Consider the following 27,719-nt stretch of genomic DNA (forward strand, 5'->3'; position numbering starts at 1 on the left):
GCATCGAGGTGTGCGCGACGCTTTGCGACTGCGTCGTCGATTGATCGAAAACAAAGCTCCCGCCATTCGTGGGACCGAATCGTGCAGGCCGCACAGTCGCGTTCGCAGCGTCCCAAACAGCTGCCGGCACCCGATATCTACCCAGCCGACCACCCTGCATACGCCGAACGTCACCGCCGCAGCAATTGGACCCTGTCACCAAAGTTAATGCGTTGAGCGTCCACCGCTTTTGAATTCCTTCGAACCTCCTTGCGGCGTACTGATATTGGCTCTTTGGAGTTTCGCAAGCGAGAGCACAAAGGACACAATAACCTTGAAACGCTACAACGCATCCCTCGTTCCGTAACCATCACTATGGATTCCGAACGTCCTCACTTATCAATCACGCTGCCTCGAAACTTCATGTTTCACTATCGTGACGGCCCGGCTCCGCAGACGCCAGAACCTGAGCCGCAGCCGGAGCAGTACCAGCCACCACCACCACCACGACAGACACTCAGAGTTCGCCGTCGCCGCACTACTCTGACCAGGGGTCAAGACATCTTGGAGAACTCAATGGAGCAAATGCCGATCCCGACCATCGAAATGTCAGATGTTCTTTCGGAGGCATCAACAGCTTTGCCTGTGTTCCCGCTGGCTCAAAACAACGCCTACCTGTCCCCAGGAATGAGCTTCCCGCGGTTGTTGTCTCCACCAAAGACGCCAGTTGCCCAGATGAGAACTATCAGCCATTTGGATGGACCCCGCGATTGGGCAGACATCAAGCAAGCAAGCCAGATTGAGACCACTAGCAGACCGACATCGTCTTCTGGCTTTTCTGAATCCTCGATTTCGTCTCGAGGGAGCCTCTCGTCCATCATCTCAAGAGGTGGTAGTTGCACAAGCCCCGAGGAAGAGGTAGACGACCCATTCTCGTACTGCTCGCCAGTGAGCAAATACTCTCAGCCTACTTCACCTTCAGCTGCGCATCAGCATTCCCGCCCTAACAAGAAGCTGAGATTGAAATCAACCTTCAACGAAGACATGGACCGCCACCTCTGGATGACCTACATGAAATACTTGCAAGACCCCATAGTGACTCCCTTCAAAGCCCTCCCGAGCACCATGCCTCCCAATGGAGTTTGCCATCGTGTAGCGAGGATGGCTAGGAGAACATGGCAGGGACCACGGCCGTCTCGTGCTGTGGCTGGACGAACCGTTACCCAGTATGGTACTCGATGCGGGACCCCAAGTGCCTTGAGAGCTTTAAGGAGTGGCAGCAACACCCCTATCGCCAGGCCTAGCAAATCGTATTTGCGGTTTCCCACAGAGAAGCAGTGTCGAAAGCGATTGCGGGATTTGGCAAAGCAGAAGCCAACACTTTCCGCTCATTATCAGCGCATGCTTCATCGTTCACCCTCGCCGTTTCAATCTTCACCGCCGGCCGAACCATCGCAGCCGCAACCTCAACCTCAGGCTCGCACACTGTCTTCTCCTTTTGCAACGGAAGCTCAAGTGTTCTCGACCCGTGATATGAATGTGTCTTTGGCAACCAGCACTGCTGAGTCTATGCAACTAGGCAACCCTCTGTCACAATTAGCAAGCGACATTACACCTCGCCCAGCTGAGAGGAAATATCGAAGCATGCGGGCTTCAGCACATCAAAAGTCGCAATCCCTACACATCGGACTGGGCCTTGGTCTTGGAAACGTACTTGGATCGCCGTTTCAGGCCAAGTCTGCGGCTGACATGCACATGCATCGTCACAACGCGCAGACCTGGCATGCACCATCATCGACGCAACCACCTCGACTTGGATCTCCCTTCCAGTTGCACTCGCCACGACCTAAAGCACGAGCCTTCAAGCGTCGTGCTCTTCACAGCAGCTTTGAGGACAAGTCGCGCAACCGCGGCAACAGCTTTGTGGATGAGCTCTTTGGCGCCCCTGCTGAGTCAAGTCATCGTCGTGTAAGGAGTCGTGGTTTTAGCTTAGGCGATATGATGGACGGTGCCCGGCGGCTGCCGCTCTCTACGCATGAGATCAATCCGTTTGTCAATATAGCAGCAGCGTTGCCGAGCCCTGCTCAGACCTCACCTGTCGGTCCGACAGAAGCTCGGGGCCAGGCTACGTCCTGTCTTGGGTCACCTTTCGGCGGTCGATCGAGTAGAACGTTTCCTCGAGCATCTGCGTCGTACAGTTTCGAGCCTCCAGCATCGTTTGAACAGCGTTTCGCCGGGACGCCGAGCACACCAGCACGTTTATCACGCTCGTAGTTTCAGATTTTCCCTTCAGCAATACATGGACATTGGCGTTTGGGCCAGCATCATCGGCGTTGGACGGCAGCCTTGGGCGTCGTTGCGGCATCCTGACGTCGTATCGTTGTGAGTATGAACTCACCATTTGGCCCTTGGCCTATCACCTGCTGCACCTGAACAGTATCTCCTATGTTTTGTCAATATTTCGACGTGCGTTCTATCTTTGGGCGACTCTACTCTTTTGAAGGGATGGCCTACCTCTAGGTGTTTATTGTGGATGACTCCATGAAGAGTCACCCTAAAGGTTCATCAGAGGGTATCCCTTCCTTACTTATTTCTTCTTTCTTGGCCGTTCTTTCTTGGTCGATGACGAGTAATGCTGATGCGGCTGCATGGGCCTACCATGTTATTTCAACGGCATGACTACATGCTTGGGACGACATGTGCGAAGGTTGGGTAGGGACAATATTGCTTGTTACCTCACAATCTTTGGTGGAATGTGTCAACAGCGACGCCTCTTCCTTACGTGTTGCGGCTGAGACAGCTTTTGGTTAAGCTGCCTTGAGCCCGTGTCCGTTCTTTATACATTCCAGCATCTACTGCAATCTTATTTCCTTTCTCTGGCCCGCAGCTCTACGTGGCCTTTATCACACTCTCTTGTCTTATGCTTCATTTCTTTATCATGATGGGATGATGGAAGTTGTATCGATCGGTGGGCTCTAGGCTCTAAACTTGCGTTCATGATGCCATGAGTTGGTAACGACAACAGACCTTTTCTTCGTTCTTGGCGGGGGTTTGCTCTCGGTGGAAGATCGGCTGGAAGAAGGCTTCGACGGAATAACGGAAGAGGCCTGTACACAACAATAGGTCAGCTGGTTTTGGAAATGGGCAACGAGCGAAGTTTTGAGCAGAAGAGCTAGTTATGAATCAAAAGTGACAGAAGAAACAAGAGTGTGAAGAAGCAAAACTTCAGGTGCACCCCCGCCCCGCGAGCCGACGCCTGTTTCGTAATGTGCTGAGCACAGGCGTCATCATGTACTGTGCCAGGCCTTGGTCCGCCGTAGCTTCCAGCCGTAAAGGCTGATATTCGATAGTCCCGTGTTTGATGACGAAGAGCAACCGTGTAAGTACTGACCTGAGCGTGCGAGCTTGCTGTTCCCCTTCGCACTCGAGCAGCCGCGGAAATTGCTTCGTTGCTGGAACCACCGTTCGTTCTGTTTAAAAAAACTCGAGCTCCAAGCAAAGAAAAACTGCAGTGGGTGCCCATGTCTGTTGATCGAAAAGTCCAAGTTTGGCTTGGCGCGTTATCTTGCCGGCCTAGACCCACTTGCTTGGGCTGACCGGCTGTTGCGCCCTGCAACTCGTGTATCGGGCGTCATGTGCTCGCGCGTCTACGCGTAAAACGCGTCGCGGTGTGTGATGTTTTTTCCTGTTTGGGGTTGGCGTTGTTAGAGCTGTAATAGCTTACGCGGATAAGACTGTTGGTGGTGTGTTGGGACCTTGGGCTGCGACGATCGGTGCGGAGGTGGTGCATTGGGGGCGGCGGATGCTGCATTGAATATGTATGCAGTGGTAAGGAGGAATGCGTTCGTTTGGTGGAATTTGCTTATCATGTGGAGGAATGCGAGGCCGAGTCGCGGTCGTGAATTGTTTGGCCGTCATTGGCGATGATGCCTTCCACAACAGTACTTAATCACGACATTTTGGCACCCACACTTGCAACTTCTCCGCCTTCACCGGATTACGTTGCTCCTGACAACGAGAGCTAGGAACGTTACTTTTCGTGTCTTCCGCGTTTCGAAAAGAGGGGGTGGGATGCGGACCGCGGGAAGAAGGTTTGACGGCGTCTCGATGTCACACCAAAGGCTGGCGCACTTAAGGGCCGTTATTAATCTGTGGGTTTCATCCTCGGTTTGCAGTTGATTGCTGGGTCTTGGGAAGTCCCCAACGTCGTTCCTTTGAACAATCGAACGGACCTTTTGTGCCGTTTTCAGCGAACCGCGGTAACCCCTTCTCCCCGCTCATTCTTGAACGCGATGTCCAAATCAGCATATCCCTAGTTCTCGCTACACAGTCATTTGTTAGCTCTATTGCTTCCTGCCAAACCGTGTATTTCTGCTTCATAGGTTTACCGCTAGCTACGACTAAGCTACGGCGCAGTGACTGAGCCATAGCAGCTCGATGTTCTACTGCTTTGCGATTGGTTGGCTTCAACCCACTCTAGTTAGCGGTAAACCTATCAGGCAGAAATCTATGGTACGGTATCTTTAGCTTGGCCCCATGAAGACGTAGTTTTGGTGAGGCAGCCCTTTGAATTCCTGAGCCAGTTTTTCATGTTGGAACTAGTGTCCAAGGATATGTCCACGACGGCGGTGAGCTGGTCGGAGTTAATTCTCGGCCTGCATATCGACTCAACGAAACCAAGGGTCGGAGCCTTTGTGACTTTTATCATGCTTGCAAGCTCAGCCCAACTCGGTCCCTCTTCTGCTTCACCGATATTGTATCTATGTATTCTTGACAGAATCTGACGAGCTTCAAGCTGTCATGTCCAATCTATTGCCTGATGTTTTCAGACGCACGAACAATTTTCCTTACGTCCAGAATGGATTGGCACTTGAGTACTACCAAGTGGCTGATTTCCAGTGACTGATCAAAAACCTACCGGATATGGAATCTAATCACCTTATGAACATCTTGCAGAGCTTCTTCGAAAGATGCCTAAAGATGCTCCTGTCATCTGTTCGGATCTCATGTACACCTGACACGCTTCAATTAATTGCAGGCTGATAGTCAAGACTTCATTCCTGCCCATTTCTCATCCTCTTCTGCTTTACGGAGTAGTATCTCTTCCATCCAATCAAGAACGCTCGAATTCATGCTTTCCCCACGCTGCGGGGACTACCGATCAAGCTGACAGTGGAACGAGTCCAGGCTGCAAGCATAGCCCCACCATGAAACTCATACTTTCTCTCTCGTAGTACCTCCTCTCTGATATAGTTTGTTGCCCATCTGCATTCAAGTACACCCCCACAACTACTCAATATGGCGGAACATGCACGCGACAGCCACGCCGCATCTACAAAAGCGTAAGACGTCACACATAGAAGTAGATTGCGGTGTTACTAACGTTCGCGTAGCCTGCTTGCTTCTGGCAAGTATTCAGATTTCGTCATCACCTGTGGTAGCGACACATACAACGTACATAAAAGTGTTGTATGTACTCGGTCTGGATTTTTCGAGCGCGCTGAGCGTTTCGCTGTTGGAAAGGTAAGTCAGGCTGTGGCATGTGCGATATAATCGGCACTGAATTGCTATGTGGGCTGGTGCTGAAACCACAATCATAGGAGGCAGCCGAAAGCAAGGTTGACCTACCGGAGGACGAACCTCCAGATGTCAAGTTACTCATCCAGTATATGTATGAGAGCGAATACGAACCGACTCTCGAAAGCATGACGGAGCAGCTGTCAACCTTTCAGGGGGTGAAGAAACTTGGCTACCACTACCAGTTTCCTCACACATGCACACCTCCCAACTGCCCGGACGAATATATGGTGTGTCCACACCATGAGTGCAGGCCGAATAGTTGCAATGAAAATTGTGTCAAGTTTGTCTGTGCTATGTGTTGCCAAAGCACGACGGCGAAACCTGGATCTGCATCGCAAATCCTGCTTCATGCTAAGATGTATGAGTTCGCAGACAAATATGATGTAAGTGGCCTCAAGGAACTTGCACGCGAGAAGTTCTCAAGCGCCTGCCTTCGCTACTGGGACAGCGACTATTTCGCCCCGGCTGCTCACCATGCCTTCTCAACCACGCCCGAAGAGGACAAGGGGCTCAGGGATATTGTTATCAGCACGGTCTCAAATCACATGGACGTTCTCAACAAACCCGCGATGGAGGCAGTTTTGAATGAGTTCAATGCCCTCTCGGTGGGTTTGCTCAAAATGCATGCGAAAGATCTAGGTTGGACGCTACCTCCTGCTCCAATCATGATAACTCGTGTATAACAGTAGTGCTTGGAAATGATGAAGATCCTCGAGGCAGGCCTTTTGGAAGGAATGTTTTTATTGGATGAAGAAATCGTGATTAGTCGGTTTGCTGTCCGAGGATTTGATGATTAAAGGCTCGCCGACATTTCTCCATGACACAGCCCGAACCATATTGTACTCCCTTCATGAACACACCAGCACCATCAAGTACGACCATCACGAGCAGCTATTTACCGAACATCATTATGGGACTGTAAAGTACGCACAATATTGTTTAATAAACGAGTCGTGTATAGATAATGTTTGCAGGCATATGCACTCCGACCACAACCAAAACCCCAGCCTTGACTCATCCTCGAATCACATCACCCCTCTGGCTCTCCTCTCCGACCAGCTCCTCAAAGCCCTGCCCATCCTGAATCGCCCCCAGCATCCCACTCAAGTCCGAATACGGAGCCACAGAAACATTATCCCAGATGATCTTCCCAAACTCATTGAACCACCATATCTTCACGAGATTCTTCTCCACTGCTTCGTCATCAACCACATACACGAAGTTTTGTACATTCAATCCAAGTTTCCTGATCTCCTCGAATGCTTCGTCTTCTTCGGCGTGTTTAATAGCCCCAGGGTCGTTCTGCCCACTTCCATAGAGGAGAAGACTGCCATCTCCATATTCATCCACAACACCATGAGCATCAGTCAAACAGGGGATTCGAAGCAGAAGTTGGTCCAGGACTTCTTGGTCCGAGCCTCGGAAGCCGTACAGTGAAGACTCATCTAGGACGTGATCCGGGCTCTCGAGGCAACCGACTTCAGCCCGAGCACCCATTGTCTGTTCAATCTCGCGATACTTCTGGGTTAGGGAGGGTGAGTAGCATGTCCGTAGCCAGACTGTGTTCCAGCCAGAGCAGAACTTTGCACTAAGATTGCATTCCTGAATGCTTTGATGTGGGGCAAATATGCGGCCGATTTGTTCTTCGGTGGGCGAAGGAAGAGGCGCGGCACCCCCTACTTCACTCAAGGCGTCCAGTACCCGTTTGTACAATGGCTGATCTTAGTCAGTTTGTGTATCGTGGTGGGACGAAGTAAAGGCTTTCCCGCACCCATCGCTTTATGAGAGGCAGACTTAGATATCGCCGTGCTAGTTCATCCCATCGCTGCTGAGGGGTGGCTGGCAATGCAGAAGTGGTGCTTTCCCAATGATCCTTGAGCGCCAGTCAGGTGGATCTGTAGTCAGCGTTCGCACGACTCACCAGAACAAACAGATCAAAGGGAAGGCAACCGTAACCCGCATTCCACTGTAACTGCATTGACTGGCCGAGGTTCGCAATGTCGATATGATGAGAGGCGTGAAGAATGTGCTTGGTGAAAAAAAGTCTATGAACAGACTCCAAGAATGAGAGTGGGAGAAGAAACGACGAGACGATTATGTCAGCTCACGTTTTGAGGACGGCAATGTAGGCAATTCATATAGATTTGGTTCAAGCAGATACATATTACACCAAATTGGAACCGATGAGACCGACTAAGAAATGCACCTTGAACACATGCGACGCCAGACCAGACATGAACCAAATAACCATAGAATATCGCTCATAATGCTAAGCGTTCATACATGACAACCACAACTTACTCGCGGGCAACACGGGCCTTGAAGTCGTTGAAGAGGCTCTCCATCTCCTCGGCAACAAAGTCCTCAATCTCAGACTCGAGCTTCTCAAGCTTGCCGCCAGTGCGACCAGCAGCAGCCTTGGCCTTCTTGTACTCAGTCTCGATGTTCTTCTCGATCTCAGAGACGGAAGGGATGGTGATGGTGAACTCAGACTCCTTCTCCTCAGCGGCCTTCTTGACGGTGTAGCTGCCCTTCTCGAGGATCTCAGTCACGTTGGACGAACCTCCACCGTTCCAGGCGAGGATGTTCTTGGTGTTGCTGGGTACGTCAGACAGAGCGCCAACAGTGGCGACGGAGATGAGGTTGGCCTTGAGCTTCTTGGGGGTGATGTCCGCGACCGAGTACGCAGAGTCCTTGGCGGGCTGGAGCGACAGGTAGTATGCAAGGAGACCGGCGATATGGGGGCTGGCCATCGAAGTTCCACTGATGGTGTTGGTTGCGTGCTCTGAGCCGATCCAGGTGGAGAGGATGTTGAGTCCAGGGGCGAAGATGTCGTTGCACTTGCCGTAGTTGGAGAAGTAGGCACGCTCGTCGAGCAGCGTGGAGGCGCCGACGGTGACGGCGTTCTCGGCAGCGGCGGGCGAGTAGTTGCACGAGTCGGCGTTGTCGTTGCCGGCCGCGACGGCGAAGTGGATGCCGGCGTCGACGGCGGCGTTGACAGCCAGGTCGAGCGTCGTCGACTTGCCACCTCCCAGACTCATGTTGGCGGCGCTGCCTTTGAACCCCTTCTTCTTGCCGTCCTTGGCCTCCTTGACGGCGTCGATGTGAGACGTAGCAGCATACTCGACGCCCTTGACGACGTCGGACATGGTGCCCGAGCCGTTGGAGCGGAGGACCTTGACGGCCTTGATGGTGGCCTTCTTGGCAACACCGTACTTCTTGCCACCGACAGTGCCGGAGCAGTGGGTGCCGTGGCCGTTGCCATCCTCGTCGGCGTCGCCGTTGGGGATGGTCTTGCCCCAGTGGGCGCGACCCTCGAAGTCAACGTGCTTGACGTTGGTGCCGGTGTCGATGACGTAAACCTCGACACCCTCACCGCCATCGGCAGAGTAGAGGTACTTGTTCCATGTGCCGAAGCTGAGCGAGTCGCGGTGCGAGATACGGGCAAGACCCCAGGGCGCGTTCTTCTCCGTCTCGTAGTCATCATCGCCCATGGTGTGGACCTCCGAGTCGCGCTCGATGTAGTCGACCTATCATGACTCGTTAGCATGGGTTCGGGCGGGTACCAGCGGGTACCTGAATGAGCGCTGGTCACGTGTGATTGTGACTGGTCGCGTGCGGAGTTGGTGCCGGAGATAAGGGCTCAGCCACTCGCTGGGCAACCAGGGTCACGCGGACTGCCTGGATACGAAAACGCGCTCGGCAAGCTGCTAGCCGCGCCGCGCAATGACGAACGGGACCTGTGGAGAGCCGCTGGGCTCGATCGGCGACCCGGACGCGCCCGCCTAGGCAGCAGCATCGAGTCGCGCGTTCTCCAGCTCGCAGTGCTCCAGAACGGATGGGGGCGATGAGATGAGATGAGAGCAACTTACATCTGGGTGCCTGCGGATGGCCTCGATAGTCTCGTCGTCAAAGTGACCCGAGTAGCCCGTCAACCCGCCCACGATGTTGTATGTGTGCTTGAGGCCGTCAAAGACGCCCTCTGTGACGGGGAACTGGGAGCGCTTTCGCAGCTCCATGCGCTCGCTCTGGCTCTTAGTGTGGATGCCCTGGACCCAGTCGTGGTGCTTCTTGGTGTCCTTGACGTGCTTCTTGAAGACGACCATGTACTGGTTTGGCACAGCCTTGGCCTCTGTCGATGACAGAAGGGGAGCTGCGTCGTTGTGGATGGTGCCGACATGGAGAACGGGCGAGGCGGCAGCCAGGGCCGGGAGAAGTGTGAGGGCACTGTACTTCATGGTGTTGGTGGCTCGCACAGCGAGATGTGAGTAGATGAAGGGGAGGTGTAAGAAGATGAGAGAGGATGTAGAGGATGTAGGAGAGAAGAGGAAATGCGGAGAGATGGGGGAGGAGATGGGGCGGTAGCTATGGCGATGGAGCTCTTATCAATGACCAGGCACGGACCCACCCGTCCAAGTGATCAAGTGACGACATGTGATTCGAGTGAGGCTGGGGAGGCGGCTAGGCTGACGGGGGTTAGACACGGATGCTCGCCATGGAAGGATGATCTGGCGACAGAGGTGTCGATCAAGCATCAAGTATAGCTATCTACAACTGAGCAGGTAATGTAGTTGTGTCTGCTCAGCGTGGTGATGTTGGCGGTTGATGAGGACAGTTGGTGAGCACAGTCGACGAGTGACAGCCTCGCTATCGTGTGGTAGCTGCCTTCCGCCTCGCGAACGCCCCAGTCAGTAGCTCACCAGCGCGTGAGACACACGGGGAAAGACGCGAGCTATGCACATTGCCACAAGTCGGATGACCTGCATATCCATGTTCATTCATGTGCATTCATGTTCATCCATGTATATTCTTAGTGCACTGGTGTATTGGTGCATATTCTAGTGGTTTGGTACAGGTGCTGTCACCATTTCCATGGTACAACAGCTGTGACAAACGTCAAGCTGCCAGTTGATTAAATAGAAAGTATCGCTATCTACATGCTGAAACATGACTGTGTCTGCCAAGCGTGGTGATGTTGCAGTCGATGAGTGCAGCCACGCCAGACTATGAGCGTACGAGTAGCAGCTTCAGTCAGCAGCTCACCGCGCGCGTGGGGAAGACGACGAGAGCTATGCACAGCATCACAACCCAAGCTCCCAACACAACCACGCCTCTAGTAAACTCCAATCCATACACGTCATTCTACATGTGGAGCACTTCTCCTACAGAGACATGATTCTGCACTTCTTCTCACGCCCTCCTTCCACACACTCCCGCAGCGGCGGCCCCAATTGAATATGGCCACCTCCCGGCCTCACCGCTCGTCGACCGCGGCCTCGAGGGTCCCGCCTATGAACAACCAGATAGCCGAGCTGCGCAGCCTCGCCGACGAGCTTATCCGCGCCTCCGAGTCGTCCCCGCCGACCGCCCCCGTCTTGCAGACGCAGAGCAACGCCTTGCGCCGCATGCGCCAGCTGCTCATCGACTCGAGCGACCAGACGCACACCAAAGACGCCTTTCGGCACGTGCGGGGCTTCGATGTGCTGCTCCTCACGCTGCGCTCGCTCTCGGGCTTCTACGACCCCGCCAAGCTGTCCACGCTCGACCGCATCGACTTCTTCGAGGTCATCAAGGCGACGCTGGACGTCTTGTCGGACGCGCTGAACGAGCATGCGGGGAACAGGCGCTTCTTTGCGAGGCGCATCGAGCATGGCGGCTGGGTTGCACTGGAGCAGGCCCTGGCCAGTACGGGAATCTTCGGCGGACCGTCCACGGACACACGGGACGATGCAGGCCAGGAGCAGCTGTTTGGCTGCCTCTTCGCCTTTGCCCTGGGCGACGAGGCCATGACGCGCATATTCAGAGACATTGCCAAGACCACTGGGGAAGTGCCGGCGAGGCAGGAACCACCTCCCCCACGAAGCAGCGACCCTCCACACACGACCGAGATCGTCGTCTCCAGCCCGCGGTCGACATATAGCGAGCCGGATATTGCCCTCGACCCGTTGCGTGCTCGGTTGAGGACCGTCTTCAGTGGGAACGAGGTGCTGCAGAACCCAGACGTCATCCCTATTATCGTTCACTTTTGGCAGGGCTTGTCTGGCGAGAATGCACCTGGAACGAAGTCAAAAGCGCTCTCTGTCGCTGTGTTGCTTGCCATCATTGACATCACCGCCCTGTCTTCATATAACAAGGCTGCTCTGCACGTCACTGGCATACTCAGCTTCATCCTCCCCTTGTTGTTTGAGAACAAATGCGCTCCCACAGAAGCTGGCCTCTTGCGAGACCTGGCAGACAGCCTCGTCGAGTACGGCATCAATAGACTAGACGATGCCTACTACCTCTTTCGCAAGGCGGCCACATCAGACCAAGCTGCCGAGTTCCTCCACCGTGGCATGCGGACGTCTCGTGGTCCACATTTCATCCAGTTCGACTTATCTCTGCATGGCTTCAGTGCTGTCGAGCTCCCTGACATTGGCCGTCCTTTTCCTCCCATCTCTCCCGGCAGCGGATACACATTTGCTACCTGGATACGAGTTGATAAATACGACCCCAACTGTCATACCACACTCTTCGGCGCGTATGATGATACACAAACGTGCTTTTTGATGGCTTATCTAGAAAGAGATACCCGCTGTTTCATACTGCAGACTTACATGGGCCACTCGACTGGCATCATCCCCAGCGTACGCTTCAAAAAGGCTCCTCGCTTCGAGGAAGGAAGGTGGTACCACATTGCTGTAGTTCATCGGCGAGCAAAAGGCATCGGCGCAGGGAGCCACAAGGCTTCACTCTTCATCGATGGCGAGTTCACCGAGACCATGAAGGCCCACTACCCATCTCATCCCCCTGTTTTGAATAGCAGTCAGGAAAGTTTCACATCCATGTCAGCTAGTATCTCAAAACACCATATTCTTGCCTTCTTGGGCACCCCACGTAACCTCGCCCCCCGTTTAGGTCGCAACGTTCTCACCTCCAAGCTTTCAATGGCTTCGTTTCATCTGTTTTCCGAGCCGTTGTCCGACGAGTTGATCGCCGTGTACCACAAACTCGGACCACGCTACTGTGGCAACTTTCAAGACAGGCTGGGCTCATTTCAGACCTATCGCACGTCTGCTGAGCTAAACGTTCACAATGAAATATTGCACCCTGGCAAGGAAGAGCGATCAGAGATCGTGTCGGCAATCCGAGCAAGTGCAAGACACCTAATGCATGAATCGAAAGTTTTACTGAGTTTCTCACCTACCTCAGTCATGGATGATGATGATAGAAACGCCGTGGACGAGTCCCAGCTCATTCGATCACTCTCAAAAGAGTCCGCGAAGACGCTCCAAAAGTATACTAGAAAACACAGCACGCCTGTCATCATCAATGCTGCCGTACCTTCAGTGAATGACGCTCTGTCACAAACATGCGGGTTCGGACGACTATCTGGCGATCCTGTGGTAGTGGTGCCTCAAGCTCTAGATGACGCAATATGGCGCATCGGTGGTTGTGCTGCAGTAGGTCTGAAGCTGGTACAGGCTGCTCAATCCTTGGACGGTGTACTACGTGCTGTTAAAATCCTCCTTGAAGCAGTGGAAGGCAATTGGCGCAACTGTGAAGCCATGGAACAGAGCAATGGCTTTGCTATCCTTGCTGAGGTGCTGCGTCAGAAGATTGGATTTGCTATGGGCGGTCTTGTCATGCGAAATTCCTCATCGCTCGATGTCACCCCTGAAGATTGCGAATTGTTTGTGGTGGAGTTGCTTCGAGAGATACTTCGTTTCGTTGGCTATGACGAGCAGCATCCTGAAGAGTCACTGATCATCAACCCGCTAGCATATCGAGTCCTTTTGGTCGATCTTCAAATCTGGCGCAGGGCAACAACACTGGAAACGCAGAAACTGTATTATACACAATACATTCAGTTTGCGAAAGGAAGCAAGCATCATCATTACAATGCGAAGCGCTTCCACAGGATAAGTATGTCTAATCTGGGGTTTGTTGTGATATAGGCTGACAATCTTTGCAGGAGTCGTCAAATGTTTGACAGACGCGTTGATGGGTGAGACCTTCACTCCACAGACTTTACCGTTCTTCATCGACGCGTTCAGGTGCCTTCTGCAAATCAACTTCAATGGTGAGAATGCTCGATCGTTATCATTGTTTGTCACCTACGCTTTGCACGATAATCGCGCCTCATATGCTAAACGGACATTGCGACCCAAGGTGAGCTCTGTACGACTGCGACAAGGAACACCTCCTGTCGGATCTCCTGGAGATACGCCACGTCCTAGTAGTCCAGCACACCTTGACGCGAATGCATCGCCGCTCTCTCTCACAGATCTCGGTATTGCCATTCTCGGCCTTCTGGCGGAGCTTTTGTGTGACCCCCAAAACCCCAATGAGATCGTGCGCTTTGCCAAGAACGTGACTGGAAAGTGGCTCCTCTACCTTCTAGCAGAGCCTGACCAGCGTGTGGTGGTGCTCGGAGCAAGGATTCTTGCCCGTCTTCTTGTTGTAAATGGCCCACTATTTGTTAAAAAGTTCTCTGACAAGACAGGTGGGTTTACTCTGATGAAGAACCGGCTACGTAATTGGTGGAACACACCCAGTATCTGGACAATCTGCTTCGCTATTCTGTTCGATCGCGATATAGCGTCGATTGACTTTGAGCGAGACTTCGACGTCTTCAATCTGGTCGATATCTTCATCGCACAATCACCGCAAACGAAGTTGAGGATTTGTTATCCAGAGATCTTCGCGGTCATTGCGGCTATGCTAGACACCGGGTTGCGCGCAATCGTTCGCGATCGAGCTCAGACTACAGTACCAACTAGAGGTTCTCCGTCAGAGAACGGCAACGCTCCTACAACTAGAGGACGACGAAGAACAATGTCGTTGAAAGCTGAGTCGCCGAACATAAGTAAGTTGAGTGTTCGAACAAGTCAGTATGTGACTGACGCTGTCAGGCCTCAAAGCCCCGCAAACAGAACGTTTAAACGACTACGCTGCCGTCTTGAATTCAGCTATCCAATTTCTCTCAGAACTGCATGCACGCTCTGAGGTGTTTCGTGACTATGCCAGCACGTCCAACTATGTCCAAGAGTTACTTTTTGTTCTCTATCCAGTCATAGTCACGTCGGATTGTGTCAGCGCGGAGACAGAACTGCTCTCGCGCGGTTCAGCCTTGACATTTGAGGGCCATGACGTTGTGATTCAGCCATTGTCGCTTACCAATAGCCAACAAACTCCCATCATACGTACGAGTAACGTCAGTACGTCACCCTCACCGTCCTCGCGAAGAGTCATTCCCTTTCGAAGGGCGTCTTCATTCGTGCTTGTGTCGGCAGACAAGGTCAAGCAGGCCACCAAGCCACAGACGTTAGAGCCCATACTCTCGCCCAGGACATCTGCCCCACCTACAACGAAGGTGGGAACCTCGGTTGTTGAAGCCACACTCGAAGTAGTTTTGGATGTTTTCAAAGACCAGCTTTTCACGCGAAAAGATTTTCCGGGCTTTGGCCTCTTCCTTAAAACCCCACCTGGTTTCCAAGAGCATCAAGCGTACTTTGAGTCGTACGTTCTCCGACAAACGTTGTCCTCGGTAACGAACGCTCTCCGGTTAGACCAGAAGCTACTCCATGAACCGCGAGTGCTCACAAACCTCGCGCGATTTGTGACCCATATATCCGAGGCCGTGTTTGAGGGTTGGTTTCTGGATGGCGGAGAGCCGCTTCTCGACTTCACAGGTTTTATCTTGGAATATCTGGAGCGCCCGGACATTGCCAAGGTCAAGACTGTCAGACTATGCACCCAGGCGATTCAGACGATCCGATCAGTGTTCTTGAGAGTCGCCCTTTTACGGCTTGCAGAACCTGATGAGTCTGCAGGCGCATCCAATACGACAGCAGCTATCGAAAAGATGGTGTATTGGCAACCGATCATTCTTTCTTCGGCCAACAACGAGTCATTTTCACTAAAGATGATTTGCTATCTTCTCTACACAAAGTTGGCCTCTGAGCATGAAGGAGTGCGCCTCGCTTCTGTGAATTTCTGGCGACTCCTTCTTGTGCAAAAACCAGAAGAGACGGCTGCCCTGCTGGCTAGCGTCATACAGTCGGACAAGAACCTATATGATGGCTTCCAGAAGCTCATGGAGCTTGATAATGAGACGTTTCTCCATTGGTTTGAGAGGAACAAGACAGAGTTAGACAGCTTTTTCTATGGCTCCATGTCCAAATTGTGGGAGGATTACGCTCATGATCAAAACAAACGAACCGAAGAAAGCTCCCAAAAGCGAATAGCGAAGCGTAAGGAAAGGCTGAAGCAATGGCAGTCCGAAGAACTGACCACAGAGAACATCTGGAACCACCACGAAAACTCAACTAGCCATTGGCGATCTAACATTCATGCTTCGGAGCGGCTCAAGCATCAACGAGTGGTGCAGGACCAGCAAGACAATGCGACGTTCCTAGCAACGGTACTAGCAAAGCATGACCACCAACTCAAAGGTCCGTGCGCGCTGTTCGAAGATAGCCCACCAGCGAAGTGGAGACTTGACGAAACAGAAGGCCGTGATCGCAAGCGCATGCGCATCATCGTCGACAATACCACCCGGGAACAACAATATCAACCTAAGCGGAAGGATACCGATCCTCGGGAAAGGCTCAAACTAGATACAGCTGTTCCCACCATCTCTACGAAGGATGCTTTGGCCGTCACGCCTACGGGTGGTCGAGGTAGAAGGTCGTCATCCAATCTGGTCACGAAAATGGAGTCCAACGATGACGTGAACTCGGATAGTGAGGAAGGCTTTGAGATGGTCGAAGCCTTGTACGAAGATGAAGATGGTTTCGAAGACAAGAACCGCAAGGTCATGAGGAGTCTGAGGCGTGGTGACCAGGTGCAGTACGTTTGCAACATCTCGCGAGTTGTTGGTCTGGAAGCTGTTGAAGGGCTCCTCATCGTTGGAAAAGATTGTCTATACCTCCTGGACGACTTCTTCCAACGGTCTGATGGAGAGATTGTGCGTGTGTGGCAGGCACCGCCTGATGAGCGCGACCCTTACGTACAGGTCATAGCGGGCAAGGAAGCCGTCACCAATCGCCGACCACCGCCCAGGACGCAAGAGGACTCTGCGAGAGATTGGAAGTGGAGTGAGGTGATTAGCATTTCGAAGCGCCGATTCCTCCACCGTGACGTTGCAATCGAAGTCTTCTTTGACGATGGACGTAGCTATCTGTTGACAGCAATATCTGCACAAGCTCGGAACGACATCCACTCTCGCGTCTTGCAACGAGCCTCACACGTTGTGAACCCGGAAAAGCTGGTCAATTCTGAGATCGCGTGGAGACTCGATTCGTTGCGCAACCCAGATGAGGCACCACAGACATTAGGTTCACGATTTGCATCAGCTTTCAGTACTGCCTCGTCGCATCCAGCGACCAAGAGGTGGCTGAAGGGTGAGATTTCGAACTTCCACTATCTGATGTTTGTCAACACATTAGCCGGACGTACGTTCAACGACCTTACACAATATCCGGTTTTCCCCTGGGTCATATCCAATTACCACAGCGAAGAGTTGGATTTGTCTGACCCGAAGAATTTCCGCGACTTGAAAAAGCCGATCGGTATTCAACACCCGAAGCAAGAGGCTTCAATTCGAGAGCGGTTCAACTCATTCGCTGAGATGGGTGATGCGGATCATGCCTTCCACTATGGAACCCACTACTCTTCGGCTATGACCGTAGCATCCTATCTCGCACGCCTACAACCCTTCAGCGCCGCATTCTTCCTCATCCAAGGCGGCACCTGGGACCACGCAGATCGCATGTTCTACTCCATCCAAAACGCATGGGACTCCGCGTCCAACAAGAACATGGCCGACGTCCGCGAATTGACGCCAGAATTCTTCTTCCTCCCTGATTTTCTGACAAACGTCAACGCCTATGATTTTGGTCTCCGCTCCGACAACTCCAGCATCGATAATGTTCAGCTACCTCCGTGGGCAAAAGGTGATCCTGCCATCTTCATTGCCAAACAGCGTGAAGCCTTGGAAAGCCCACACGTCAGTGCCAATCTACATCACTGGATTGATCTCATATTCGGGTACAAGCAGCGCGGTGAAGCGGCAATCGAAGCCGCGAACGTCTACCATTGGATGACCTACCAAGGCGCCATCGATCTGGACTCCATTACCGACGAAAAGGAACGCGCGCAGAAAATCAGCGTGATCAATAATTTCGGCCAGACCCCCACACAGGTGTTCCAGCGTCCGCACCCGCACAAGGAAAACGTGGCGAAGAACGCGAAACTAGACACTGCGGCGGAGAGCCTGCATCGTGTGCCCGGAACTCTGTTGGAAGCCAACGACCGCATCGCGTCGCTGAACTACATAGCGCGAAGCGACAAACTTCTCTGCTCGGCGCCATTCCGCCATAATATACCACCCCTCTACGACAGATACATGGAATGGGGCTTCACCGACGGCAGCGTGCGCTTCTACGACTCGCACAGCAAGAAGCTCATCGGGCTATTCGAGCACTTGCATTCGGGACAACTCACCACAAGCCTCTTCGTCGATGGGCGCACTCTCATCACCGCAGGCACAGACTGCACGCTCGCCATTTGGAACGTCATCAAAGCAGACAAAGGCCACATCGACCTACACAACGCCACCACACTCTTCGGCCACAAGAGCCCCGTCGTCGCTCTGACAGCAAGCCGTGCCTTCTCCGCCTTCCTGTCCGCCAGCCTCGACGGGAAGGTCTTCCTGTGGGACCTCAATCGTAGCGAATTCGTGCGCGAATTAGATCTTGGACCGAGACATCGCGCGAATCCGGTGCCGGTACAGGCCGCAAGGATTAATAGCGTTACGGGACATATCATTCTTGCTGTTGGGAGGCGATTAGTTATTACAACGCTCAACGGGGATGTCCTGCTCGACGAGGATGTGTGCGATGGGGATGAGGATACGGAAGGGGTGACGTGTGTGAGTGCATATGAGGGTGTGGGGAATGAGTGGTGTGAAAGGGAGTTGGTGTTCAGCGGGCACCGGAGGGGCGTCGTCAAGGTATGTTGCTCATGTTTTTACTCCCTATTCTATCGTGGTTTGTTATGGTTTGACGGCACATGCTAAATCTATCTATTTAGATCTGGCACCTTCTCCCCGCGCCTACTTCCACAAATACGCGCTGGACTATCACCCTCATCAACGTGCTTAACCATTCTGATCAGATGACTAGCTCGAATGCCGCACCTATTACGTGTATACTGCCCATGCCGCATCAGGTGTATACGGGCGATGAGGAGGGTAGAGTCGTAAGTTACCGTTACTCCTATATAGTGGTGGATGGTGGCTAACGTAGTGCAGTATGAATGGGATTGTGTGCATCGGCAGCGTTGAGCTGGTAGATGTGTGGTGTCAGTGTTGGTGGGTGTGTCGATACGCAAATGCGTGGGGAAATGTTGTGTGGGACATACAGACGGGAAGTGTATGGATAGTTACAAACCCAAACGCGGAAACGATACACACGATATGTATAACGAATCTCAACTTTCCGATGTGTCAAGATCTGTGTCACTCTGTTATGTCGTTATGTGTGGACACATTATGGCCCGTTTCAGAAGCCGCACCGAGGATAAGTGAGATCTACCGATTTGTCGAGTAGCTGGCCTCGACCGATTTTCAGCGCCTGAGAAGATTTGAGTGTGGTCAATGGCCTAAGGCTTGGGAAAAGGGACGATAGCGAGTATCCAGGGGGGAGGCGCGTGTCAATTTGTGGAGTATATGGATGAAAATGTAAACGGTGAAAAAAGTGGGTAACATGCTCTGTTACACTTATAGGTAGTCATATAACATAATTATTTTATTTCAACATGATTACATGCATGAGGGTTGGAGGGTATGGAGTAACGAGAGTTCTGGCGGAGGGTTTGAATGGATGTGAGTTTGGGATAGGGCATGTGAGGAAAGGCATGTAAGTAGAGAAACATTGTGTGAGCTATAGAATGGTTGCTTTCATCGAGGGTAGTGGCAGGGTATGAATATATGTGTGAGAATGTGGATGTAATCAAATCCTTACACTACGCAGTCGAAGTTTGACCTCTTGATTTTGCTCTTTGTTTTCCCCTCAATCATCGGCTTGTTCAACTGAAAATCACGAAATATGAAAGGTTTTCAACAAGTTCTGCTCACTTCTTTTTGCCCCATCCATGTTCTTTGATCTTTTCCTCCAGAATCCCAAGAGCTAGGCCGTTGAACTGCGAAAGTAGGACTTTGATCTCCGGCTTCTCCACTAGCTCGATGTGTTTGGAGATCGTGGTGCTAACTAGGTCGCGCAGCCCACGGTCGTTTTCCATGGTTGTCGAGAAGGCATAGTTTGCTGCTACGGCAAAGTCGTCGTGGTCCCAGAAGTGCTCGCAGGCGCGGCTGAGCTTTTCGACAGCTAGAGCCTTGAGACCGACGACGTCGTACTTGTCGGCCATTTCGTACACCTTGGCGTGGGTTACGAGCTGAAACGATGTGCCATTGAGAGCAGGGAGTGGCAATTGAGGGGGGCTGCAAATTTGGCAGGTGAACATGTTGCATGTGTACCTGCAATTTGTGCCGCATATGTGATGTGGACAAAGGCGGGGATAGTTACAATAACCATATTCACAACTATGGGGAAAGTCGTACGTCATCGGAGCCTGCCCATATCCTGATGTCGATGGGGGTGGTATGATCTTGGGCTGCGCAACCTTACGAGGAAGCGAGCCTTCTGAGCCATCCGTGGGCAATAGAGGTTCGTATTCGCCTTCATAGAGATACTGGATCAGGAGCTTGATCACATCAGGATCGTCCTCGGGGAGATCGATAGTGCGATTCTCCGCCTCCTTCTCATTGTAAGCTAGAGCTAATCTTTGGTTATGGTAAGCCCTCACCTGCCCGCCAAACTTGATAGCGCGTGCGAAGAAATCCGCCCGCTCGCAGACTATCACCCGATGAACCTTGTACGAGTCGTCACCGCAGGTCACGGTGAGATCCGAGTACGCGCCAGATTTGAGTAGGCTGAGAGTCGGGTCAGCAGACAACACAACGCTAAGATATAAAGCCTGATGATAATTGTGGACTCATACCCTTTGAACGAAGCCAGGAGTTGTTTCTGAGAAACGTCAGCCATAGTTGGTTAATCGCAGATGTGGGTCGGCAGGGGATGACGGGAGACTACCGTAAAACTCCTGCTCTTTCGTTTACTGCTAGCAGGGGGAGTGAGAGGCTCAGCACGGGTACTAAGCCTAGTAAAGGATAATGGTCCCAGAATTTTCCACTTTTCCCCGCAGTCAGAGCAATGTCTAGCCAATTAGTGAGGTTGTGCTAATCTTCAGCCGCTACACCCCCCTGCTAGCAGTAAACGAAAGAGCAGGAGTTTTACGGTACAAGTGTTGCGGGAAACCCGTAGTTTACCGAGTCCGTGCAGTCCGTGCACAGATTCAGCTTGTGCATGCGATCGCACGGACCATAACCGTGGATATCCGTCATTGTAGTCGATCCTGCCCGTGAGGCGAAGCTACGGATGAGTTTTCATCGTACCAGGGTACATCAGGCCTCCAGGCTCACAAGGTTCCAACAAGCCACAAGCTGACACCCAGTTAGGGTATACGTGTATACCCGGCGGTATTAATTACCTCTGTTGGAAGGGGTGATTCCCTGGTCTGCATTACTAGTTTAAGACTAGCGCGCAAGCTATAGAGCTCGCGCCTCCTCTATAGTAATTCTATAACTTTTACACTATATACTACGTTTTATAGGTTATAAGCCTATGCGCTTTACACGTTATAATAATACTTCTATATTATTCTCTTTCTTAACTGTATCTATTATACATCCTCCTCTTCTTATTACTATAGATAATAGCAATCCTGCTACTTTTAGAGGCTTACTACTATACCTACTACTTATAATAGGCTAGGCCTAGTAGAACCTTAGTAAGTAAAGCCTTAGAGCTTAGTAGGCCTAACTACTAATACCTACACTACTGCCTACACTTTAGAAACTCTTAGTATACTACTAGAAGAACTATAAGTAGAGGAAAACTAGTACTATAGATCCTTAGCAAATTTATTTAATTTATACTAGTAACTACTCTTAGGGTTAGCCCCTTATATTTAAATTTACTTATAAAAAAAAAATATACTCCTAGGTATTAGAAGTACCTTAGGAACTACTAGTAGCATATCTATTAAAAGAAATACTATAGTTACTAAGCTAAAAGCAGAAGCTTTATAGCTAGCAGAGATAGGCTTTATATAGAAAGTAATTAAAATATGCCTATAAACTATAGTAGAATAGAACTTAGATAAATAGGAAGTTTTACTAAAACTTTAGCTAGTTTCTTAGAGTTTCTAAAAGAATAAATAATAGATAATAAGGTTTATTAATATACTAATCTTAATAGCTAGCCTATTATTAGTAGTAGCTAGGAAATAACTAATTAAAGAATCTAATAAAGAGTCCTCCTTAAAAGAACTACGTAATATGCTATAGATACTAACCTAGAAGATTAACCTCTTTAAAAGTAATATACTACTAGTACCTACTCTTTTTAAATAAAGAGTTTAATAATTAAAAGAAAAGGTATATAGACTAAGAGTAGTCCTAGAACTAACCTTTCTTATAGTAACTACTAGAACTTATATAAAAAACTTTAAGATACTAGATCCTAACTACTTTAATAGTAACTAGAAGGACTATTAGAGGTTCTAAACCTAGATAAACTATAAGCTAGAATATAATATTAAAGGACTAGAATTAGGCCCTAGGTATATCTTTAACTAATTAAAGAGGCCTATAGCTAGTATTACCTTATTATAGATAGATTATAATAAGATAGGTACTATAGAAGGCCTATAAATATTCTTAAATAAATAATTTATAGATAACTTATATACTAAAAGGGCTAGGTAGAAACTTTAAACTTTTTAGTAAAAAAAGCTTTCTTTATAATACTTTAATATAGAATTTATAAGGCTAGCCTTTAAAGTAAGAGAGAAGAGTAATATTAATAACTTAAAAATAAGGTATCTTAGTACCCTATAGCTTAACCTATAAGACTAAATAATATCTATAGAAGTACTAAGTAATTAGACTATCTAGTTACTAATAACTTAGGTAGTTACTATTAAGAAAAACCTTTTTAAGGCTAAGATTAGGTTTACTTTCTTATATATAAGGTCTCTCTAGAATAACCTTATAAATTAGGAACTCTTAAAAGCTTACTTTAGTTAGGTAATTAAGGTAATAGGTAAAACTTAGAATAGAGCTAAATAGGCCTTTAAAAAAGAGTACTTTCTTTATAAGGAAAAAAACCTATATCTATACTATAAAAAACCTAGGTACTATACTAATAAGTGCTTTCTAGTGCTAGCTAATTATCTAGCTTAAGCTACTCTTATAGTAACTTATAACCTAGAAGAGTCCTTAAATAAGGAAATAGTAGGTTTAAAAAACTAAAAACTCCTATATATAGACGTAAGTAGGGGTATAAGAAACTAGATTAAGAAGAAAAGTAGTTCTTATTATTTTAGTAAAACTAGCTAGATAGAAAACTATTAACTATCTATATAATTATAAATAATATAGCTGTAGTATCTACCTTAATTAATACTAGCTATTTAACTTATTTAGTTATCTTCTTTAAGTTTATAAGAAATAATAATCTAAAGCGTACTATAATTATATAAAGACCTATTATTAGAGTAGAAGGGAAGTTCTTCTAGATAAAAGTAGCTATCTAAATATAGATAAATATAAATAGCTATAAGAAAGAAATATAGGCCTATAAGTTAGGAGGAGATAAAGAGTATAACCTTATCTTAGAAAAACCTTAGATAAATAGATACTAGGTAATACTAGTGCTAGTAAAGAAATCTATATTTATCTATAGTAGCTAGACTAAGATATAGAGCTAAGAAGGTAGAATACCTATAAAGGTTTCTAAGGCTATTAGTATATAGGCGTATTTAGCCTAGGCTAAATAATTTTAGAAAGATAAATAGATCTAACTATATTCTACCTTTATAGTAGATATTAAGAAAGTGCTAAAGAAAAAGAAAATAGTTAACTTTTAAAAGAAGTTACTAAGCTATCTATAAAGTAAGTTTAGAACCTTTCTAAGGGAGAAGGCTAATAAGCTTACGCTACTAAGAGGGGCTACTATTAACTACTCTATTAAGATTATAAAAAAAGATAGTAAGCTAGTAAAAATTTTATAAGGGCTACTGTATAATATATTAAGAGAAGAACTACTAGTATTATAAAAAGAACTTATATTATACCTAGACTATAGGTTTATTTAGGTAAGTAAATCTAGTGCTACTATCTCTATTTTATTTATAAAGAAATCTAGAAGAGAGCTATAATTTTACATAGACTACTAAGCTTTAAATACTATTATATATAAGAATAAATATCTTCTCTTACTTATCTATAAGATACTATTTTAAATTACTAAAGTAAAATAGTTTATAAAGGTAGATATTATCTAAGCCTTTTACTAGATATACGTAGTAGAGGAGGATAAATAGAAAACAGTATTCTATACCTAATTTAGGCTATATAAATAGCTAGTTACTTTATTTAGCCTTACTAACACCTTTAGTATATTTTAATAATATATTAATTAGGTACTTTAGAAAGACTTAGATATATACTACTTAGCCTACGTAGATAATATACTTATCTACTTAGATAGATTATAGAAGAATTATAAGTACTAGATTAAAATAATTATTTAAAAACTTAAGGTAGTAGGCCTATAACTAGATATTAATAAATATAACTTTAGTGTTAAGAAGACTAAGTACCTAAGGTTTATAATAAAGGTAGGTAGTAGTATTTAAATAGACCTAGAGAAGATAGTAGTAATCTATACTTAAAAATAGCTAAAAAGTATTAAGGGTATTTAAAGTTTTATAGGATTTACTAACTTCTACTAATAGTTTATTAAGGGATTCTTAGAAATTATTACCCTACTAACTAAACTTACTAGAAAAGAAGTAGTATTCTAATAGAGGAAACCTTAGGAAATAGTATTTTTTAAACTTAAAAGTACCTTTATTTTTAAACTAGTATTAGCTAACTTTAACCTAGACCTAGAAATAGTAATAGAATATAACGCCTCTAGATAGGTAACTAGTAGGGTCCTCTTATAGTTTAGAAAAGATAGGCTACTTTATATAGTAGTATACTACTTAGTAAAGAATATAGTAGCTAAGGTAAACTATACTATATATAATAAGAAGCTGTTAGCTGTTATAAAGTATATTAATTAATAGAGTACTAAACTCTAGTAAGTCCTAAAGTTTACTATTATTATAAATTATAAGAACCTAGAGTATTTCTATACTATAAGGCTACTATTTAAGAGGTATATACGCTAGTTAAATATACTTAGCTAATTTAATTTAACCTTTATATACTACCTAAGAAAGGTTAATAGAAGAGCTAATATACTCTTTTAAAAAGAAGAGGATCTACTAATAAGCTAAAATAATAAGTATATAAAGATAAAAGAATTTTAGCTCTTATAGTTATATATAAGGAGCTAACTCTAACTTAAAGAGAAGAAAGAAGTAGGTATTTTATTCTACTACTAAATATAAAGTCTATAGCCTTAGAAACCTAATAACGTACCTTTAGTAAATAATAACCCCTTACTAGAACCTAATAGTATACCTATAAGAATTACTACTAACTCTATTCTAGCCTATAATAGCTTAGAAAAGCTTAAGAGAATATAGAAAGTTATAGCTAAAAATAACCTAACGTATAAGAAAGTAAAGGAGGCTATAGAAATAGGTTAGAGAAAGTTCTTCCTAAACCTAAACTTAAAAGTCTTATTAGTAGAGTATACTATTAATAAAAGAAGGTTTCTACGCTACTAAGAGTAAAAATAGGTACTAGATTCTAAAGAACTATATACTAAAATTATCTTAGAAACCTATAAATTCCTAGCTATAAGCTATCTAGGCTATAAAAATACCTATATAATCCTAGCTTATAACTACTTCTTTTTAGAAATATTATTTATAATAAGGTAATTTATCTAAAACTATAACGTATATAGAAGAACTAAGCCTTAGAAGAAACTAAAAAGAAAACTACTAAGACTACTTCTCCTTCTAGATAAAGTATAGAAGAAAATCTTAATAGACTTTATTATTAATTTACCTATAAGTAATAGGTACTAGTACCTTATAGTAGTTATAGATAGGTTAAGTAAAGACGTAATACTTATTCTATTAAAAGACCTAGATACCTAAATAGTAATAAGAGCTTTTATAAAAAGAGTTATAGCCTACTATTAGCTCTTAAATACTATTATATCTAACTATAGTAGCTAGTTTATTAGGGATTTTTAAAGAACCCTTTATAGAAAATTAGGTATTACCTATTAGGTATTTACTAGCTACTATCTAGAAACTAACAGTACTACTAAAAGGATAAACAGTACTATAGAATTCTACTTATAGGTCTATATTAATTAGAAATAAGATAACTAGGTACTAATATATCTTACTACTTAAATTACTATTAAAGAAAGAAATATACAGTGGGGTAACACAAATAAAGATTAGAAAAAAAAGGCTATAGTTTTAAAGGTTAATAACTTCTGTTCTAGAAGGCCTAAATTTATAAAAAGTAATGTTTTAGAAAGCGAAGAAGCTTTTTAATAACACTAAAGCTTAATATGTACTGCTTAGTAAGCAGTCTAAAATACAGCGTGTCACTAAAAAGACCTCTAAAAAAAGAGATAAATAGAAACCTAAATAACTATTTTATCTAGGTAGAAAAATACCTAAAAATTCTATATATCTTACTTCTATATTAGTAAAAGAAATACTAAGGTTTTTAGTATTAGTTTACTTACTAGAAATAATTAGATTTTACAAAATAGTAAAAGTAGTTAAAATAGAATAATATAATAAGTAATAGCTAACTAGTACTTAGTATACTAACCTTTAGCGTCTATAACTGCCTTATAACGCCTAGGTATAGATAAAATACAGTTATCTATACTCTATTATAGGATTAAATCCTACTCTTTATGTATAGCCCTTATAAAGGCCTCTATACTAGCCTTACTAGCTCCTACTCCTAAACTAGTAGCTATTCTGTTATCTAGTCTATCTTTTAATAGACTTTAGACGTTTTTAATAGGTACTAAATCTAGACTATAAGGCGGATAGCTAAAAAGAGAGATTTTGTTTCTCTTAAACTAGGCTATTATATTTAGCGTTTTATAGGTTTTAGCGTTATCTTGTTAAAATTTCTAGCCTAAATAGAAGTTATTATAAAGAACTTTTTAAGAATTTTAAAAAAAATAAAAGAGTTAAAATAGAGGTAGAAAATAATAAAATACTAATAAAAGGAGAATAATTAACTTACCTTTTTTAATAGCTGGTTTAACGTAGCGTATTAAAACCTTTCTTAGGTAGTCTTTATTTGTATAAGACTTTGTTATAAAAGGCGTTTTAATAACCTCTAATTTAGAGTGTCTACCTATCTAAATTGCTCCCTAAACTTAGATAGAAATATCCTAGGCTGTAAGAAAGTTAGTTTTAGAGCTATAAAAAAGATAGTTAAATAAGAATAAAGAGAAAAAAAAGCTCTAAAACTTAGCCTACTAGGAAAAATTTTAAACTTACTTATATTAGTTATATTAACTATTTAATTACTAACTTTGTTATTTCTCTTCTTTCTGTAATATTCTTTCCTAGCACTGTGCCTATACTGGATTGCTAACTTATTAGAAAATATAATCTTATTAAGATTTATATTTTTTATATTCCTATCCTGCTCTTTAGCTTAAATAAGCCTCCTTTTAGCTTTATTTTTATCTAATATAGCCTTTTTAGAAGCTATATTAATAGAATATCCTTCTCTTTTAAAAAATCTTTATAATATTCTTTTATATATAGGAAGGTTATTTTTAACTAATACACTCTTATTTTTAACCTTAGGGTTATTTATTATAGCCATATTAATAACTCTTTCTTCTCTATTAGAAATCTTTAAAATTCTTCCTTATTTAACACAATTTAAGGTAGTATTATTAGAATTTTTTTTATTAATTCTAATAATAGTATTTAAAATACTACTAATAGGCTTTTCTAGCGTTGTAGCTATAGTAGAAGTAGAAGTTTTAGCTTTTAAAAGAAGCTTAACTTAGGATTTAAATTTTAAGAATTTT

The 27,719-nt window shown here is 46.1% G+C and overlaps 6 protein-coding genes across 6 annotated transcripts; 3 read left to right on the forward strand and 3 right to left on the reverse strand.

Moving 5' to 3' along the window:
* Window positions 1-354: 354 nt before the first annotated feature.
* P153DRAFT_372179 (uncharacterized protein) lies at window positions 355-2,253 on the forward strand (the record flags this gene model as incomplete). The annotated part of the gene is made up of 1 exon (XM_033669373.1): window positions 355-2,253. The coding sequence occupies one exon, from the start codon at window positions 355-357 to the stop codon at window positions 2,251-2,253; it is 1,899 nt and encodes a 632-aa protein (XP_033529304.1).
* A 3,111-nt stretch (window positions 2,254-5,364) lies between these two features.
* Window positions 5,365-6,242, forward strand: P153DRAFT_279961 (uncharacterized protein; the record flags this gene model as incomplete). The annotated part of the gene is made up of 2 exons (XM_033663051.1): window positions 5,365-5,514; window positions 5,580-6,242. Coding segments are annotated over 2 exons (813 nt in total), but the record flags the coding sequence as incomplete, so codon positions are not given.
* Window positions 6,243-6,407: 165 nt separating this feature from the next.
* P153DRAFT_12612 (uncharacterized protein) lies at window positions 6,408-7,696 on the reverse strand. Its single transcript, XM_033662011.1, has 3 exons — window positions 7,481-7,696; window positions 7,331-7,432; window positions 6,408-7,275 (listed from the first exon to the last, which is right to left on the reverse strand). The coding sequence occupies exons 1-3, from the start codon at window positions 7,535-7,537 to the stop codon at window positions 6,574-6,576; spliced, it is 861 nt and encodes a 286-aa protein (XP_033529306.1). The 5' UTR covers window positions 7,538-7,696; the 3' UTR covers window positions 6,408-6,573.
* A 160-nt stretch (window positions 7,697-7,856) lies between these two features.
* Window positions 7,857-9,797, reverse strand: P153DRAFT_380727 (uncharacterized protein; the record flags this gene model as incomplete). The annotated part of the gene is made up of 2 exons (XM_033669955.1): window positions 7,857-9,089; window positions 9,432-9,797. The coding sequence occupies 2 exons, from the start codon at window positions 9,795-9,797 to the stop codon at window positions 7,857-7,859; spliced, it is 1,599 nt and encodes a 532-aa protein (XP_033529307.1).
* A 718-nt stretch (window positions 9,798-10,515) lies between these two features.
* P153DRAFT_329793 (beach-domain-containing protein) lies at window positions 10,516-19,060 on the forward strand. The gene is made up of 5 exons (XM_033665406.1): window positions 10,516-13,464; window positions 13,514-14,407; window positions 14,454-18,556; window positions 18,637-18,804; window positions 18,857-19,060. Exons 1-5 carry the CDS (start codon window positions 10,797-10,799, stop codon window positions 18,887-18,889), a joined length of 7,866 nt encoding a protein of 2,621 aa, XP_033529308.1. The 5' UTR covers window positions 10,516-10,796; the 3' UTR covers window positions 18,890-19,060.
* Window positions 19,061-19,677: 617 nt separating this feature from the next.
* Window positions 19,678-20,671, reverse strand: P153DRAFT_329795 (uncharacterized protein; the record flags this gene model as incomplete). The annotated part of the gene is made up of 3 exons (XM_033665407.1): window positions 20,605-20,671; window positions 20,410-20,536; window positions 19,678-20,364 (listed from the first exon to the last, which is right to left on the reverse strand). The coding sequence occupies exons 1-3, from the start codon at window positions 20,646-20,648 to the stop codon at window positions 19,678-19,680; spliced, it is 858 nt and encodes a 285-aa protein (XP_033529309.1). The 5' UTR covers window positions 20,649-20,671.
* Between the last annotated feature and the right edge of the window lie 7,048 nt (window positions 20,672-27,719).

The sequence above is a fragment of the Dothidotthia symphoricarpi genome, assembly GCF_010015815.1.
Source record: "Dothidotthia symphoricarpi CBS 119687 unplaced genomic scaffold P153scaffold_1, whole genome shotgun sequence".
Taxonomy (NCBI): Eukaryota; Fungi; Ascomycota; class Dothideomycetes; order Pleosporales; family Dothidotthiaceae; genus Dothidotthia; species Dothidotthia symphoricarpi.

Coding starts and splice junctions, on each gene's coding strand:
- P153DRAFT_12612 (XM_033662011.1), bottom strand. CDS start 7,537: ATGCAGTTACAGTGGAATGCGGGTTACGGTTGCCTTCCCTTTGATCTG. Junction 7,433..7,480: donor CCTTTGATCTGTTTGTTCTG/GTGAGTCGTGCG, acceptor CTGGCGCTCAAG/GATCATTGGGAAAGCACCAC. Junction 7,276..7,330: donor TGCCTCTCATAAAGCGATGG/GTGCGGGAAAGC, acceptor GACTAAGATCAG/CCATTGTACAAACGGGTACT.
- P153DRAFT_329793 (XM_033665406.1), top strand. CDS start 10,797: ATGGCCACCTCCCGGCCTCACCGCTCGTCGACCGCGGCCTCGAGGGTC. Junction 14,408..14,453: donor AGCTGAGTCGCCGAACATAA/GTAAGTTGAGTG, acceptor TGACGCTGTCAG/GCCTCAAAGCCCCGCAAACA. Junction 18,557..18,636: donor ACCGGAGGGGCGTCGTCAAG/GTATGTTGCTCA, acceptor CTATCTATTTAG/ATCTGGCACCTTCTCCCCGC.